Consider the following 17,671-nt stretch of genomic DNA (forward strand, 5'->3'; position numbering starts at 1 on the left):
ATCCCAATCCCCTACACCCCTTATTGTCCTCCTCTCCCCGCATCCCATTATTGTCCTGTCCCCCACCCCATCATTGCCCTCTTTCCCACCTCCATCATTGCCTTCTCCCCCACCACTATCATTGCTTTCTCCCCTGCCACCCCAATCCAACAACATTCAAGGTAACTTACTCCCTTACATTGGATATATTTATACCCTATGTGGCCCTATACAACCTGGGTACATTATACTAGCGCAAATTAATTCTATATATTTTAATTTTACATTTTTTTGGACAATTTGCGTGGTATTTGTCTTATTACTTGCTGCTTTGTACTTTAAAGGCTGTAACGCTTAGCGCCGTTGGCTACTGATATTTCTGTTAATATTGGAATCTAACTGTTCAGTGTCTTCACAGGGATATTGAGACACGCTATTTTGTGTGTGGCCGTCTTCCCTGTCCATCATACGGTCTACAGCAATGCATGGCTGGGTACATTTGCTTGTTTTCTTGTTACAGTCTTCTCTCCTACTGGTAGACGTAACCTGTTTATTGGTCTGTACTTGCGATTTAAAGCTGGTCTTTAACTGGGTCACTTCACTTTCCATTGGGGGAGTTCCAATTTCATCATGCTCAGGTAACCCAAATATGAGTGACACTGGAACCTCTGAACAAACATGAGGATCGTTAGTGTCCTTATCAGAATTTTTTGGGTAGTCACTGGGAAGAGCATTTTTGGAATAGCTTTGTAGCTTATTTTCTATCATTTCTGCATGATCAGACTCAATATTATTGCTAAATCCAGATGTACCTTCCATACCTTCTGGAACATGATTGACTTTACTATCACCATCTTTTATACATATTTTACTATTTTCACCACCACTTTTATCATTTTCTTTTTCTAAATTATCTTCATGACTTTCAGACACGTCACCATCTTCCTCATCTTCTTGATCTTCCTCCTCCTCATCGTCGTCATCTTCACAGTCTTCTTCTGCCTCCTCACAGTCTTTAGATTCATCTTCATCATCATCTTCATCATTCCGAATCTCTTCATCCTCACACTCTTCATCCGCTTTCTGGTTCTGTTCATCTTCATTTTGGTCTTCTGCACAGTCATTACTGCCCTTGGAGTTAGACTTTTTCCTGCCTTGATTCTCTAACTTGCCTTTCCCTTATAATTTTCAAAAGTCCACAAGCAGGCAAGAAGAAAAAAAAAGCAAAATTAAATAAATTAATAAAAAGCAGTAGTAGTTAATAAACATTTTACCTTATGTACTCAGAGGAGAGAGGCAGAAGCCAGCTGGGAAGTTTTTGCAAGAGAGCCAGGAGTAATGCATACAGGAAAGAAGCGGGTCTGGGGGAAGGGCTTAGGAGGGGACTGAACGTTTGCACCTTCATCTTCACTATTATGAACTGAGTCTTCTTCACTATCTGATTTACTCTCCAGAGTAAAGCCTGTAGGCTGTACTGAAGTAAAACTACCCTTTTCAATAACTACATCAAAAGAAACAAACACAAGTAAGTTGTGAACCACACATCAGAAGTCCAATCACTTCATAGGCCGAATGTTCTGCTATTAACTTACTGTTCTTTTTAGTATGCAGGAGTTGAGTCAAACTTGGCTTGGAAGTCTTCTGCATAAGACAATAAACCAGAGGAAGAAATGGATTAAGTATATTAAATGTGTGAAAAGATTGAGCAAAACACATCTTGAAATAAACTAGATTCTAGTCTTACCCATGCTCAATACGTCTACTTATTGCCTTATCATACTCTTGGTCTATAGCTCACCCATCACATTAGCCACCTGCAACTCAACCTTCCCCAAATCCAGAGATCATCAATTTCTAAAATGGACTACATGTCTATTCAATAAATAGCAAAATTATTAGCACAATCTAAATATAAACAGACTACAGGAAGCAGATAAAAAAGAAACTAGGAGGCATGACTTTGTGAGTAGTACTTGCCGTATTTTTCGGACTATAAGACGCACTTTGTTCCCAAAAGTTGGGAGGAAAATGGGGGGTGTCTTATAGTCTGAATGTAGCTTACCTGGCTCGCTGTGGGTGGGTGGGGGAGGCACTAAAGCATGGTCACAGGAGGCAGAAGCAGGGCTCCTCCTCAGATGTTTTCAAGGAAAATGGCCCCGATGGTGGCGCATGTGCAGAAAAAATGCCATTTTACTGGAGACGACCAGAGGGTGCGCCGCACCGGGCTCCATTTTGTTAGAGAACGTGGGACGTGAATGTGTGCTAGAGTGGCTTTAGTACGATATTTAAAAAAGAAGGCTCATACAACTACGAAGGGGCCACAACAGAGCTGAAGACACTACCCACAGTCCTTCCCCGTTGCACGAACAGGCTAATGAACCAAAGTTGCAAAAGTGAATTACACAAGAACCAGGCTATGGATTTTTTCACTCTAGGTATCCATTAAAATCAGTATAACAGGGCCAGTGTTATTTATAACAGGTTAAAATTGGACTGACAAGTTCTCTTTAACCTCTGCAAATTCCACTGCAGGGCCACCTGTCAACATGGCCATGCAGCTGTTGTAAAACTACAACTCCCATCATGCTTCGACATGCTGAGATGATGGTAGTGGTAGTTTGTTAACACCTGAAGAGCCACACAGGATGTGAAAAACTACTGTCCACATACTTTGGGTGCTGCACAATCTGTGACTCTCCAGCAGCAGATGTCTGCCATAAAAGTGTCAGCAGACCACCCCCATAGCAGCGCATCAGCAGATCTCCCCCATAACAATGTCAGCAGACATGTTCTTCAATATTTTACCAGATTTTTACCTCAAAATCGTTTTCCTATTTTCCTTGTCTAAAACCTAGGTGCGTCTTATAGTCTGTTGTTAAAGCTTCAATAAAGCCAGTAATACCTTTGGACTAAAATCTAAGTCATCTTCATCAGAGGACGGCCAGGAATCAGCATCTTCAGAGGCACGGCTAACAAGAAGAAAAAAAAAATCAGGCTATAAACATATGAAGGATATTTACAATGGAAATCGACAGTTCAGACATTTTTTTTTTCTTAAAAGAATAAATTACCGGTACATCCATTATATTTTAATGCAGCATTCCCTGTACTCTGACCTTCCACTACACGTAAGACTTTTTTTCACATAGTAGATATGCACACTTCTGTGATTACACCTGTCTATAAAACTAATAAGTTATTGTAAAGTATGGGTAGAGTTCGGCAAACTTTTGTAACTACACCTGTCTGTATAGTTGGTATGCTACTGGGGCCCGAACCACAAATCACAGGTTCTGTCTTCAATCTCCTTCACTGACTACATCTAATGTTAATTTTGAACTGTTTTTTTCATACATCTCACAGCGTATTGGACACTGACAGCACAATGCTAAGCACCTTACATGCACAGCACTTTGCAGTTCAGGCCTAGGCTACTACTGCATTCTTTGTACTCTTTAAAGCTGGACTTTATACACCTCTCTGCACTATGGCTTGCACTTTCTCAATAATAATGTTCAGACACCTAACTAATTGTTATTTCAATTGATGGAGAGGTACGCCTACCAACAACTTTAGATTTTTCACGCTATCTTAGGCTATGTGCACACGTAGCAGACAATTTCTGCTTAAAAACCGGACTCCCTTCTCAGAAACCACACTTTTTTTCTGCGCAAAAAACGCACAGTTTTTATGTGTTTTTTTTCCACGCGGTTCCTGACCCATAGAAATGGCCAGAAATGCTGAAAAATCTGCGAAATTAATGAGCATGCTGCGTTTATTTTTACCGAGAAGCGTTTTTTCGCGGTAAAAAACGCATCAATATGCACAAAAAGTGCAAAATGCATAGAAATGAATGGGAAGCTAATTTTTAGCGTTTTTATAGCAGATTTATTGGCAAATCCGCTAAAAAAACGCTAAAAAAATGCTGTGTGTGCACACAGCCTTATTGGTAAAAATTCTATTTACCTTAGCAGTCAGGCATCGAAACATTTTTTCGCTTATGGCAATTTATCCTCCACTATATAATACAGTGTCTTTTTCATCAGGCACTTCAGCTGTTTAGAGGTGTACTGTATTTTGGGTGTGTCAGCCATGTCTTTTTGACCTAATGACTAATCAGTAATCTTCTGTAATTACACCTTTCTGTATAGTTGGTATGTTACTGTAAAGTACAGCAGAAGTCAGTAATCTTATGTATCTACAATGGTCCGTATAGTTAGTATGCTACTGTAAAGTACAGCAGAAGTCAGTAATCTAATGTAATTACACCTGTCTGTAAAGTACAGCAGAAGTCGGTAATCTTCTGTATCTACCCTGGTCCATATAGTTGGTATGTTACTGTAAAGTACAGCAGACGTCTGTAATCTTCTGTAAATACAACGGTCTGTATAGTTGGTATGTTACTGTAAAGTACAGCAGAAGTCAGTAATCTTCTGTAACTACACGGGTCTATATAGTTAGTACGCTACTGTAAAGTACAGCAGAAGTAGGTAATCTAATGTAATTACACTTGTCTGTAAAGTACAGCAGAAGTCAGTAATCTTCTGTATCTACCCTGGTCCATATAGTTGGTATGTTACTGTAAAGTACAGCAGAAGTCAGTAATCTTCTGTATCTACACCTGCCTGTATAGATAAGCTTCTGGAAAATACAGTAAAAGTCATTAAACTTGTTTAAGGCTGAGTGCACACGTACTTTTTTGCCCTGCGGATTTTTCCACGCAGAATTGAAGAAATCCGCAGGTCAAATGACCTGCATTTTTCCTGTGGATTTCTTCCATTTTTAATGCGGTTTTCATGCGGTTTTTGTGCGGTTTTCCACTGCGGTTTTCCCCCTGCGGATTTGGAGACTGGGGAGGTGGAAAACCGCACAAAAGAAGTGACATGCTGCGGATTTTGTACCGCAGGAAAACCGCGCGGAAAAAACCGCAGCGTCTGCACAGCGGTTTTTTTTTCATTGATTTACATGCTGCTGTAAATCACACTGCGGATCCGTAGCATTTCTGAGCGGTAAAATCCGCTGCGGATCCGCACGAATTCTGCATCGTGTGCACACAGCCTAACTACACCTGTCTATATTATGGTTGTTTACTGTAAAGTACAGCAGAAGCCAGTAAACTTCTGTGACTAGAGCTGTCTGTATAGCAGATACACTGCTGTAAAAGTCACCAATCTTGTGTAACTACACTTGTCTATACAATGGTTATGTTACTGTAAATTACAATAGAAAACTTCTATATCTACACCTGGCTATATAGCCGATATGTCACCGCATAGTGCAGTAGAAGTCAGTAATCTCCTGTAACTACATCTGTCTGTAAAGTACAAGTACAGTGGAAGTAAGTAATGTCAAACTGGGAGGACAACCGTAAGAAGGAGAAGTACAACCTGGGCTTCAAATGGATACAATGTAGTTACAATGGGCACCAGTTTATATGTAAGTAATCATTTGGGCAGCGCTGGCGTGATGAACGGTCATGGTGTCCTGACTGCATGCCCATTCCTCCTTGACTGACATCCTGAAGGGCAGGTGAATTCAGAGTTAGCTAGGCTGGTTTGCATCCAAGGACATGATCTTTTGATCTTCTGCTATAGATATCTGGAAGCAGCTTTACCTCCCTACTTCCATTAGAAATACATGTATCATACTGCTGCTTTGGAGGTAGATGCAAGCTCCAGTAGACGGCAATAGAGTGGAGGGAGGACTGCACACAACAAGAGCAGACCAGCAGCACAGCAGTGAGGCTATCATCAGGTGGCAGCAGAATAGTCAAACAAGCCGGGTCGATATTAGTCTGTAGCGCAGTACCAAAGGAATAAACAAACAGTCAGAAACAAGCCAAATGGGTCAGTATCGGTCAGGAGCAGATATGCCAAAGACAGACAAAAAGCAGGTCAGGGTCCAAGCCAATTCAAATACCAGAGAGTCCAAAACATGAAAGGGGGAACACAGAGTCGGGACGGGAAGAGCAAACAGACACGGGCAAAGTCAGAAACAGCAGAAGGACCAATCAGGGTGTACAAAGAGTCAGCTACTCACTCCGTAGGCAGAAACTATAACTTTCACCACCTGCAAGATGCAGTGAAGAGAAATATCCAGCCTGGCACCAGAACGAGGCAGAGAAAAGTTAACCCTTGACATGATCAGACCGGGAAAGGGAGACAGGATACAAAACACCGCCCCCACCTCTAATGCGTCCACCTCAACAATGAACGGTTCAGACGGATCGGGCTGGACCAAAAGAGGGGCAGACATAAAACATTCCTTTAATGAAGAAAACGCCGCCGCTGCTGGAGCTGACCAGTTTTTAAGATCAGCCCCCCTACGAGTAAGATCAGTGAGGGGCTTGACCACCTGCGAAAACCCCTTAATGAATTTCCTGTAATAATAGGCAAACCCCAAAAACGCTGAAAACCCTTAAGGTTTCTGGGTTGCACCCAATCCACAATGGCCCATACCTTCCAAGGGTCTATACGAAACCCCTTGGCAGACCTGATGAAACCCAGAAAGGACAGCTCTTGGATGAAAAATTAGCACTTTTCAGGCTTAGCAAAAAGACTTCTCTCGTAACCTCTGGAGAACTGCACATAGATGACCAATGTGATCTTGTTTGTCAGATGAAAATACAAGGATATCATGTAAATAAACCACCATAAAGCACCCAGTGAAATCAGAAAACACATGGGTAATAAAATTCTGAAAAACTGCTGGCGCATTAGTGAGACCAAAGGGCATGACCAAATTCTCAAACAAACCCTCAGAGGTGAGAAATGTCATTTTCCAAGTCATCTCCCTCTCAAATACGGATAAGGTTATAAGCTCCCCTGAGTTCCAATTTAGAAAACCACTTGGCCCCAGATAATTGGTTGTACAGATCAGGGATGAGTGGGAGGGGATAAGTATTTCACACCATAATCTTATTTAATTCATGAAAATAGAGACACGGGGCAAACAACCTTTTTTTTTTTCCAAAAAAGAATCCAGCCGCCACAAGAGAGACAAGTGTGACCTTTACGTAGGCTTTCTGAGATATACTCCTTCATTGCGGGTCGCTCCGGGCCAGAAAGGTTGTACAGACGGGCCTTAGGCAATTTAGCACCCGGAATCAGATTGACAGTACAATCAAAAGGACGGTGTGGTGGTAAGACCTCGGCTTCCTTTTCGGATAAAACATCCTCAAAATCCTTCAGGAATACCCTCAAGAATAAGGGATGACAAGTACAGTATCAAGACAACCCTTAGAACAATTAGGACCCCATTTAACAATATTCCGAGATGCCCAGTCTATAACAGGATTCTGTAACTGTAACCAAGGAAATACCAACACCAGTCCTGAAGGAAGATTGTTCAGAATCAAATAAGAAATACATTCCTGATGCAAGGAACCCACCTTGAGGAGAAACTCCTCTGAGACAAAATTTAATAACATTCTTAGCCAGCGTTGTTTTGTCAATGGCCACAATATAAATGGGAGTCTCAAGCCTAACTGTGTCACGTCGCAGCCAGACTCAGGGCCTGCTGTTCCGGCGTCGGCCACTAGGAGGCGCCGGACGTCACTGCCAGACTCAGGGCCTGCAGTTCCGGTCTCGGCCACTCGGGGGCGCCGGACCGTCACGTCGCCGTCGGACTCAGGGACGGCTATTCCTGCCTCAGCCACTGGGAGGCGCCGTGGTGTGCTCCAGGGTGAGGGTGGTGGCAGAGAGGGGGCTCCTGCACAGGCATCTGGTGGGCGCAGGCTCCGCCACTCTGTCAGTCATGTAGGGCTTACTGCATGTCCATCTGGCCTGGTCCGGGGGCGGTCCTGGTTACATCATCGGGCCGGGAACCTGTGAGGGAGGACCTGATCCCTCAAATACCTGGGGACTGGTCTTGCAAGCCGCCGGATATATTCTTGGTTCCCCTGTGTGAATTGCTATAGTGTATACTCTGACCTCAGCCTGGATTCTTGACCATTCTATTGCCTGCCGTTTTTGTACCTCCGCCTCTCTTCTGACTTTTTGACGCTGACCTTTGCTTGGATTCCTGACTCTCCTTCTGCCTGCTGATTCTGTACCTCGCTGCCCTCCTGGTTTTACTGACCCTGGCCTGGACTTTTGACTCTCCTTCTGTCTGCTGATTTCGTGCCTCTGCGGTGCCCTGGTCTCAGACTCCTGCATCCTGACCTTGATTACGGGTTTTAGTTTTGACCCCTTGGTGGCTGTCCTGCTCTGGTCCACTGCTAATCTAGACAGCTACCTCCTGGGCCTTGCTACAATTCCAGATCCCTGTATAGGGGTTAAGGGTCTCGGGGTTACTCGGGGTGCTGTCCCCACTGCAGCCCAGATTCGCAGACGGCCGTCACATTATATCCGGCCATAAAAGAACTGCCTTTTGTGTATATTTCCATCATATATAAAAGCAGTCTCCTGATTTTTTTTTTTTTTTTTTTTTTTTTTTTTTTTTTTCCCTGAGCTGATTACCTGGCCTACACCTGCTCCAGTGCACAGTCTGAAGGAATACTCCCATCTTCCTATACCATCATGCTACAGCCTGGAGGCTTCAAGGGAAATGCTGAGCGTCAGAAATCCACATTCCTGGGACGTCTGCCTCTGGGCAGCTCTGGTTGTGCTGTCCCAGAGGCTCAGGTATTGCCCGCAAATGCGGCTAAACTTTTGTTACCCGTTTCTCTCTTATTTTCAAAGAAATCTTTGTGTGTGAAGGCCTATGTGGATTGTGGTTCCGCAGGCAACTTCATAGATTTTTTGCTTGCAAGGAAACTTGGTGTACCTCTTTTAAGGCTTAATGCCCCTATTCAAACCACGGCGATTAATGGTACATCCATTATCCAGGGTGGAGTGGAATTTGTTACTACAGAGATTGTTATGTCAGTGGGGGCATTACACACAGAACATGTTATTTCCAATTTATCACATGCAGTTGTGTTAGGTATGCCATGGTTGCGCCAGCATAATCCTATTGACTGGCACCAAGGGGTTTTCGTGCGCTTGAGTCCACAGTGTCAGAATCACTGTATGTCGCTGTCAGTGAACCAAATTAAAATTTAAACACCCTTTATACCATACGCATTCAGGGACTGAGGACGTCTTTTCCATAGTGGAGTCTGAGAAATTACCGCCTCATAGAGAGTATGACTGTCCTATAGACTTGGTTCCAAGTGCTCGTCTCCCTAAGGGGAGAATATTTAACCTCTCTGGTCCTGAGCGTGTAGCCATGAAGGACTACATAGCGGACAGCTTGCAAAAAGGTTTTATTAGACCCTCCACTTCACCTGTAGGGGCTGGGTTTTTCTTTGTAGAAAAAAAAGATGGTGGACTCAGACTGTGTATTGATTATCGTGAGCTGAACGCGATTACTGTGAAAAATCAGTATCCGCTTCCACTCATCCCTGATCTGTTTAATCAGCTACTAGGAGCCCGTTGGTTCACTAAGCTTGATCTCCGGGGGGCTTACAATCTGGTTCGCATAAGAAATGGGGATGAGTGAAAAACAGCCTTTAACACACCTCTTGGTCATTTTGAGTACCTTGTGATCCCGTTTGGGTTGAGTAACGCGCCCGCCGTGTTCCAACACTTTGTGAATGATATATTCAGGGATATTTGTGGGGTATATGTAGTGGTTTATTTGGATGACATCCTGATTTACTCCGCTGATGTTTTTACACACGTGCAACATGTCCGTTCTGTACTCCAGAGACTTAGAGAACATTCTCTATACGCCAAGTTGGAGAAATGTGTTTTTATGGCTGAGGAGGTACAATTTTTGGGGTACATGATTTCTGCTAAGGGGTTTCGCATGGATCCTGCCAAGATCCGACCCATTAGAGAATGGGTACAACCTAAAACTCTAAAAGCGCTGCAGCGATTCTTGGGATTTACTAATTACTACCGTAAATTCATCAAAGGCTTCTCTGAGATCGCCAAGCCGCTGACGTGGTTAATTGGAAGCCAGAGGCACTTCAGGCATTTTCTGTTTTAAAGGAGTGTTTTTCTGCCAACCCAATATTAATTCAGCCTGATCTAGATCGCCCCTTTGTGGTAGAGGTTGATGCCTCTGAGGTTGGGGTAGGTGCAGTGCTTTCCCAAGGCACTGCCTCTCTCACTCAACTCCGTCCATGTGCCTTCTTTTCCCGAAAATTCTCCCCTACTGAGAAAAATTATGATATAGGGAATCGGGAATTGTTGGCCATAAAGTGGGCCTTTGAAGAATGGCGCCACTTTCTCGAAGGTGCTAAACACAAGGTTACCGTGATCACAGATCACAAGAACCTGACCTACTTGGAGTCAGCTAAAAGACTGAATCCTAGGCAGGCCAGGTGGGCCTTATTTTTCTCAAGGTTTAACTTTGTGATCACGTTTCGTCCAGGGACGAAAAATGTAAGGGCTGATGCCCTCTCTCGAAGTTTCTGCCCCTCACAGGCTGTGGACTCGGAACCAGTCCCAATACTGGCCAATGGGATCGTCGTGTCGGCCGTGTCTCTGGACCTTCTGGAGGAGATCCGTAGATCCTCAGAACAAGTCCCGGACACGACGCCCCCCCAGAAATTGTTCGTTCCGGCCCCGTTGCGTCTACAAGTTATGAAAGAGTCGCATGACTCTGTCCTGGCAGGCCATCCTGGTGTTAATAATACAGCCAGACTAGTGACCAGGAATTTTTGGTGGCCGACGGTGGTTAAGGATTGCAAGGATTACGTACTGGCTTGCGAAACTTGTGCTCGTGCTAAGTCCCCCCATAATCGGCCTGCCGGCTGGCTCCAGTCCTTGCCTGCCCCAGAGAGTCCATGGACCCACATCTCCATGGACTTCATTACTGACCTGCCACCCTCAGAAGGGAAGACATGTATCTGGGTGGTGGTAGACAGGTTCAGTAAGCAGTGCCATTTTGTTCCCCTGTCTGGACTACCTAATGCAGAAACGCTGAGTAAATTGTTCGTTATTCGTGTAATACGACTGCATGGCGCCCCGGTGAATATCGTGTCCGACCGAGGAACCCAGTTCGTTTCTAAATTCTGGAGGGCGTTCTGCAAACGGATTGGCGTTGAATTATCCTTCTCCTCCGCTTACCACCCTGAGACCAATGGTCAAACTGAGCGCACTAACCAGGGCCTAGAGCAGTATCTCCGCTGTTATGTTTCGGAACATCAATCTGATTGGGTGGAACATCTCCCGTTAGCCGAATTCGCCCTAAATAACCAATACCAAGAATCCATCAAAACCACCCCGTTCTTCTGTAATCTTGGTTTACACCCACGTTTTGGTTCATTTTCGGCTAAGATGTCGGACCTCCCGGGGGTAGAGAAATCCATACATCACTTAAGGACCATCTGGTCAGAGGTGAACTCAAACTTGAAAGGCTCCCAAGTCAGACAGGCTTCGGCGGCAAATAAATGGCGGTCCAAGGGGCTGCACCTGGGAGTTGGGGACAAAGTTTGGCTGTCTACCAAGAACATTAAACTTAAGGTACCGTCTGCCAAACTGGGCCCCAGATTTATTGGTCCCTATGAGATTTTGGAGGTAATTAACCCGGTAGCCTTTCGCTTAAAGCTCCCTCAGTCCTTCAAAATACCCAACGTTTTCCACAAATCCCTCCTAAAAACGTACCGCTCCCCAATTCAACCTGTCCAGTCCCCTCCTCCTCCAGTTTTGGTCAAGGGTACCTTGGAGTACGAAGTCCAAGGTATCCTTGATTCCCGTTTAGTGAGAGGGTCCGTGCAATACTTCCGTGCATTGGAAGGGCTACGGCCCAGAGGAGAGGTCCTGGGTCCCCGCTGGTGACATCCTTGCCAAGGGGTTAATTAGAAGATTTCACCTCCTTCACCCTGACAAACCGGGTTTTGAGGGTCCGGAGGCCCCTCTTAGAAGGGGGGGTACTGTCACGTTGCAGCCAGACTCAGGGCCTGCTGTTCCGGCGTCGGCCACTAGGAGGCGCCGGACGTCACTGCCAGACTCAGGGCCTGCAGTTCCGGTCTCTGCCACTCGGGGGCGCCAGACCGTCACGTCGCCGTCGGACTCAGGGACGGCTATTCCTGCCTCAGCCACTGGGAGGCGCCGTGGTTCGCTCCAGGGTGAGGGTGGTGGCAGAGAGGGGGCTCCTGCACAGGCATCTGGTGGGCACAGGCTCCGCCCCTCTGTCAGTCATGTAGGGCTTACTGCATGTCCATCTGGCCTGGTCCGGGGGCGGTCCTGGTTACATCATCGGGCCGGGAACCTGTGAGGGAGGACCTGATCCCTCAAATACCTGGGGACTGGTCTTGCAAGCCGCCGGATATATTCTTGGTTCCGCTGCGTGTTACTGTGTGAATTGCTATAGTGTATACTCTGACCTCAGCCTGGATTCTTGACCATTCTATTGCCTGCTGTTTTTGTACCTCCGCCTCTCTTCTGACTTTTTGACGCTAACCTTTGCTTGGATTCCTGACTCTCCTTCTGCCTGCTGATTCTGTACCTGGCTGCCCTCCTGGTTTTACTGACCCTGGCCTGGACTTTTGACTCTCCTTCTGTCTGGTGATTTCGTGCCTCTGCGGCGCCCTGGTCTCAGACTCCTGCATCCTGACCTTGATTACGGGTTTTAGTTTTGACCCCCTTGGTGGCCGTCCTGCTCTGGTCCACTGCTAATCTAGACAGCTACCTCCTGGGCCTTGCTACAATTCCAGATCCCTGTATAGGGGTTAAGGGTCTCGGGGTTACTCGGGGTGCTGTCCCCACTGCAGCCCAGATTCGCAGACGGCCGTCACAAACTGTCCCTAACTTATACTTGGTCACCAAGTTAAAATCAATAAATTTCATGGACGACCCACAGTTCACGAAAGTTGAAGTGGGTGTATAGCAATTCCACAACAAAGTTCCACTTCCAACAATATCTTATGAAACAAGGAAAAAAGGTATACAAGAGTCTGGGTGACCTCCTCGACAATCACCCAGACTCGGCAGCTTGTTAGTTGGTAGGCAGGAGGGGCAGTCCTTTTTCCATTGTCAGGGATTTCCACAGAAAAACATAACTTTCCTTTACGTTGCAGTCTCCTCCTTCTCCTTGAGGTTGGTGGCCCCTCACCTCCATAGGTTCAGAATGTGGCATAACATAAGGACTAGTAGGAAGCAAAGGAACCTCTCACTGCATTACACCTCTCTTACGCAGCCTTCGATCCATACAGATGGCCTGAGTGATAGCCTCCTCCAAGGAGCTGGGTGGTGCATGGAGAGCCAGAGCTTCCTTAAGATGATCCGACAGTCCCCTCCCAAACTGACATTAAACGCAGAGTCGTTCCAGGACACCTCAATGGACCATCGTCTGAAATCGGAGCAATACCATTCGGCAGAGAGCTTACCCTCAAAGAGATCCATGATTGTGTTCTCTGCCACCCCGACCCGGTCTGGTTAGTCAAAAATAAGTCCTAAGGCCTCAAAGAACCTATCCACAGACACACATTCAGGGGCAGTCGCAGGTAAAGAGAAAGGCTACGTTTGAGGATCCTCCCGTAGTAAGGAAATAATTATCCCCACCCGCTGACTCTTATCTTCAGAGGACTGGGGTCTAAGAGAGAACAACAGCTTACAGACAGATTGGGAAATAGAACCCTGAAAAGACTTAACCATCTCAAAAAGTTCCCTCTACATTTGGTTGAGATGTGGCCAGAGCCCTATGTTCCACAGACAAGTCCTGCATCATTTGCGTTAAACTAGACATCTGATCCGCCAAGGTAAGGAGCGGATCCATAGAAAGAGGAGCAAAGAAAAAAAAAAAACAAAACAAAAAAAACAACTGTCTGTGGTCAGTTATAATGTCACACTGCTGCTATGCAGGTAGATGCAAGCTCCAATAGATGGCAATAGAGTGGAGGACTGCACACAGCAAGAGCAGACCTGCAATGCAGCAGCAAAGCTACCAACAGGTGGCAGCAGAATAGTCAAACAAGCTGGGTTGATATTAGTCTGTACCGCAGTACCAAAGGAATAAACAGAGTCAGAAAAAAGCCAAATTGGTAAGTACCAGTCAGGAGCAGATATGATAAAGTCAAGAGACAAAACAGCAGGTCAGGGTCCAAGCCAAGTCAAATACCAGAGAATCCAAAACATAAAAGGGGGAACACAGAGTCGGGACGGGAAGAGGGGAGCAAACAGACACGAGTAAAGTCAGAAACAGCAGAAGGACAAATTAGGGTATACACAGTCAGCTACTCACACCGTAGGCAGAAACTATAACTGACACCGCCTACAGGATGCAATGAAGAGAAATAGCGAGCCTGGCGCCAGAACAAGGCAGAGAAAAGTTAACCCTTTATATGATCAGACCAAGAAAGGGAAAAAGGATACAAAGCCCTGCCTGGATCATAACATGAGCGCAATCAATGGTCAGCAAAGCATTCATGTTTACAATGGAGTTTCAAGAGATAGATGACCAAACAACAGTTACAAGTGAATGCATACTTGGCTAAACATGGTGTGATGAAGGAATAAAATAAACCATAGTTGCCTCCTATATAATTGAAACCAAAAGAAAACCTTTCAAAAATCTTCAAGACTATGTTCCCCTAAGTTGTTTCTGAAGCAAATCCGTATTCAGTTTTCACAGATACTGAAGAAGCCTTTCTAAGGATGAGGGTGCAGCCTACACAGCGTGCGCGCTTCTAGATGGATCCGATGCTCTCTCTGATAATGCATCAGCAAATTACACAAACTCTGTCAGATTTTGGTTGTTGAAACACAGCTCCTCTGCCTGTCAGCTGGTTCCTGTGTGCTCAGTGATATCGGTACATTTCAGTGCTATTCTGTCAGCTTGTTCACTCCTGTGTTGACTGTGAATGATGAAAATTCCAGAATATGTACCTAAGGATGATCAATAATACTGAGCACAAAGGAACCAGCTAACAGGGCAGAAGGAGCAGTGTGGTAAACACTGAGGGGAAGTGCCAATGTTACTGAGCTCCTTCTGCCCTGTCAGCTGACTGCCATATGTGTCTGTGCTATACACTGAGAAGTGCCGATGTCACTGAGCACATAGGAACCAGCTAACAGGGCAGATGGAGCAGTGTGGTAAACACTGAGAAGGGGAGTACTGGTGCTACTGAGCTCTTTCTGCAGTTGGGCGATTGCATATGTGTCTGTGCTATACACTGAGAAGTGCCGATGTCACTGAGCACACAGGAACCAGCTAACAGGGCAGATGGAGCAGTGTGGTAAACACTGAGAAGGGGAGTACTGGTGCTACTGAGCTCTTTCTGCAGTTGGGCGATTGCATATGGGTTTGCGCTATACACTGAGAAGTGCCAGTGTCACTGAGCACACAGGTCAATCAGCTAACAGGGCAGATGGAGCAGTGTGGTAAACACTGAGAAGGGGGGTACTGGTGCTACTGAGCTCTTTCTGCAGTTGGGCGATTGCATATGGGTTTGCGCTATACACTGAGAAGTGCCAGTGTCACTGAGCACACAGGTCAATCAGCTAACAGGGCAGATGGAGCAGTGTGGTAAACACTGAGAAGGGGGAGTACTGGTGCTACTGAGCTCTTTCTGCAGTTGGGCGATTGCATATGGGTTTGCGCTATACACTGAGAAGTGCCAGTGTCACTGAGCACACAGGTCAATCAGCTGACAGGCAGAGGAGCTGTGTGCTGACAACAACTAACAGAGCTCCTGCACTGTGTGATGGAGGTAACAGTGCATGGGATCCAGCCAGGCGTGCACTCGCTGTGCAGGCACCTCCCATACCCTTAGAAAGCCGTATTCAGCATCTGTGGAGCTGAATATGGATTTGCTTCAGAAACATCATAGGGGACATCTTCTAGAAGGTCTTTGAAAGATTTTCTTTCATATTTCATTTAGAAGGTATATTTCAAAGAATACTAAAATTGCTTGTTTCTAATTATCTAATAAAAACTAAACCGACAGTTATGCTTTAATCAATAACATCCTGAACACCAGTCACCTGACCCTCCAGGTAATCAGTGGCCTCATTGGTCAGGTCTTTGAAAATTATCGGCATGATCACCAATCTGGTGAAATTCATTGAACCAGCAAGGATGAAGCCAAGGGAAGATTAAATTGGTAAATATGGATTCTCTTTTTCTTAATTCTTTTGTTAGAATGGCTTCTCAATTGTAACTTAAGAAAAAAAAAAGATTCTTACCTGGTTGGAGATTGAGCTTGAGAAGCATCATCAGCTCCTAATAAAAAAAAGGGAACTTCAGGTAATCAAGATAAATACTGCTTTGGATAAAATAAAAAAAAGTGTTCTCAAATTACTTGAATAAATAAAGAAACCACTAGCTTATTAATATGTTTGAACATCTTTTTCAAGTTAAAGAGAACCCATCACCAGAAAAAAAAAAACTTTAATAACGCTATTAACCTGCATATTAACCCCATATCTGCAGGTTAATAATCTGCCCGGCACCCACACATAGCAGAGCACTGCTGGGAGAAATTGAACTTTATTCCACTCGGCAGCATTCCGGTTTAAGTCACGGGGACGGATCCGGTTCAGTCACCGCTCTGAGTATACATAGTGGCTGATGTAGCCGTGTTCCCGGCCCTGACTGACAGTCAACCCCAACGCAGAGCCAGTGTCAGTCAGTGCAGGGGGCAGTTACAGCCGCCGCTCTGTGTATACAGTGATTGAACCCACGCCGGCGCCCATGACAAACGGGAACCCTGCGGATGCGAACAAAGTTAATTTCCTCCCCTAAGCGCTCCAATAAGTACAGGTGCCGGGCAGGTTAATAACGCTATTAACCCCATACCCGCAGGTGAATAGCGTTTTTTCTGGTGACAGGTTCCTTTTAAATCTTCCTAATGGTAAGTTAGTTGACATGACTCCTACATCTCCAACATTCAGCTATCAGCTGTTCACACTGCAGGAACATTTTTTTTAATGGCACTATGTGATATAATATGCACCCCTTCTACTACTTGACCACCACAGTCACTTCCGATTACTGCATTTTGTGCCAGTAATAGTTTTGTATGCAACAAGTAGTATTTGCATATTAGGAAATATTATCCTTTTTATTAGCCATTTTATTGCTAAGAAATAGATCACATTATTCCACATGAGCAAAACCTAATAAAAAGCCAAAAAGAAGAGGATTTGTACCAAACTAAGATTACAGACACATTTACTTCATTGTGTGTCCATAAGGAGCAGGCAACAGCTTACTCTCAATGAGGATCCGAGTAATAATAGCTAATGCGCTCACTATAAGCTCCTAAATCCAAATCTCATCACATTTTCAAGACAAATTCACTTTGCAGACTTTTGCACAAGCAGGACGTACCTTCAGCGTCCTGCTTCCATCAATGTACACTTCAATGCCCATAATGATAGGTCTATCTTCGAAGGATTAGAGTTGACTCCTAGGATGATAGGTTACATGAAAGGCTGATCTGCTCAGGATATTGGGGCATTATAAGCATGTGCTATGATCTAGGGATTATGTGAGATGGGCAAAGGTGCAATAAATTTAGGAGTGAAGCCTAAGTGATTGATTTTGAGAGCAGCATGAAATTGAATATTTAAAGACAACAGCACTCACGTCATTAATAGAGCTCATATACCTGAACACATTGACAATTGTAATACCAGAGAGGGAATGCTTGATTTAGGGTCTGCTCCACTACCAGCTAGTTAGAGGCGATATTTAAAATTTGAAGATATCACTTTTATGTATGCACTGCAGTTAGTTAGAAACAGTAATTATATGT

At 45.0% G+C, this 17,671-nt stretch overlaps 1 protein-coding gene across 1 annotated transcript; it reads right to left on the reverse strand.

Moving 5' to 3' along the window:
• Window positions 1–217: 217 nt before the first annotated feature.
• Window positions 218–17,286, reverse strand: LOC141087595 (uncharacterized). Its single transcript, XM_073573189.1, has 6 exons — window positions 17,245–17,286; window positions 16,098–16,134; window positions 13,282–13,345; window positions 2,882–2,948; window positions 1,572–1,620; window positions 218–1,157 (listed from the first exon to the last, which is right to left on the reverse strand). The coding sequence occupies exons 1-6, from the start codon at window positions 17,284–17,286 to the stop codon at window positions 334–336; spliced, it is 1,083 nt and encodes a 360-aa protein (XP_073429290.1). The 3' UTR covers window positions 218–333.
• Between the last annotated feature and the right edge of the window lie 385 nt (window positions 17,287–17,671).

The sequence above is a fragment of the Dendrobates tinctorius genome, unplaced genomic scaffold (genome assembly GCF_039654945.1).
Source record: "Dendrobates tinctorius isolate UK_male_01 unplaced genomic scaffold, ASM3965494v1 ptg000035l, whole genome shotgun sequence".
Classification (NCBI taxonomy): domain Eukaryota; kingdom Metazoa; phylum Chordata; class Amphibia; order Anura; family Dendrobatidae; genus Dendrobates; species Dendrobates tinctorius.

Excerpts from the sequence above, each read along its gene's own strand:
- LOC141087595 (XM_073573189.1), bottom strand. The coding sequence starts at position 17,286 with ATGGGCATTGAAGTGTACATTGATGGAAGCAGGACGCTGAAG. Across the intron at positions 16,135-17,244 it reads ATGGAAGCAGGACGCTGAAG|GAGCTGATGATGCTTCTCAA; the intron begins GTACGTCCTGCT and ends TTTTTTTATTAG. Across the intron at positions 13,346-16,097 it reads CAAGCTCAATCTCCAACCAG|ACCGGGTCGGGGTGGCAGAG; the intron begins GTAAGAATCTTT and ends TTGACTAACCAG.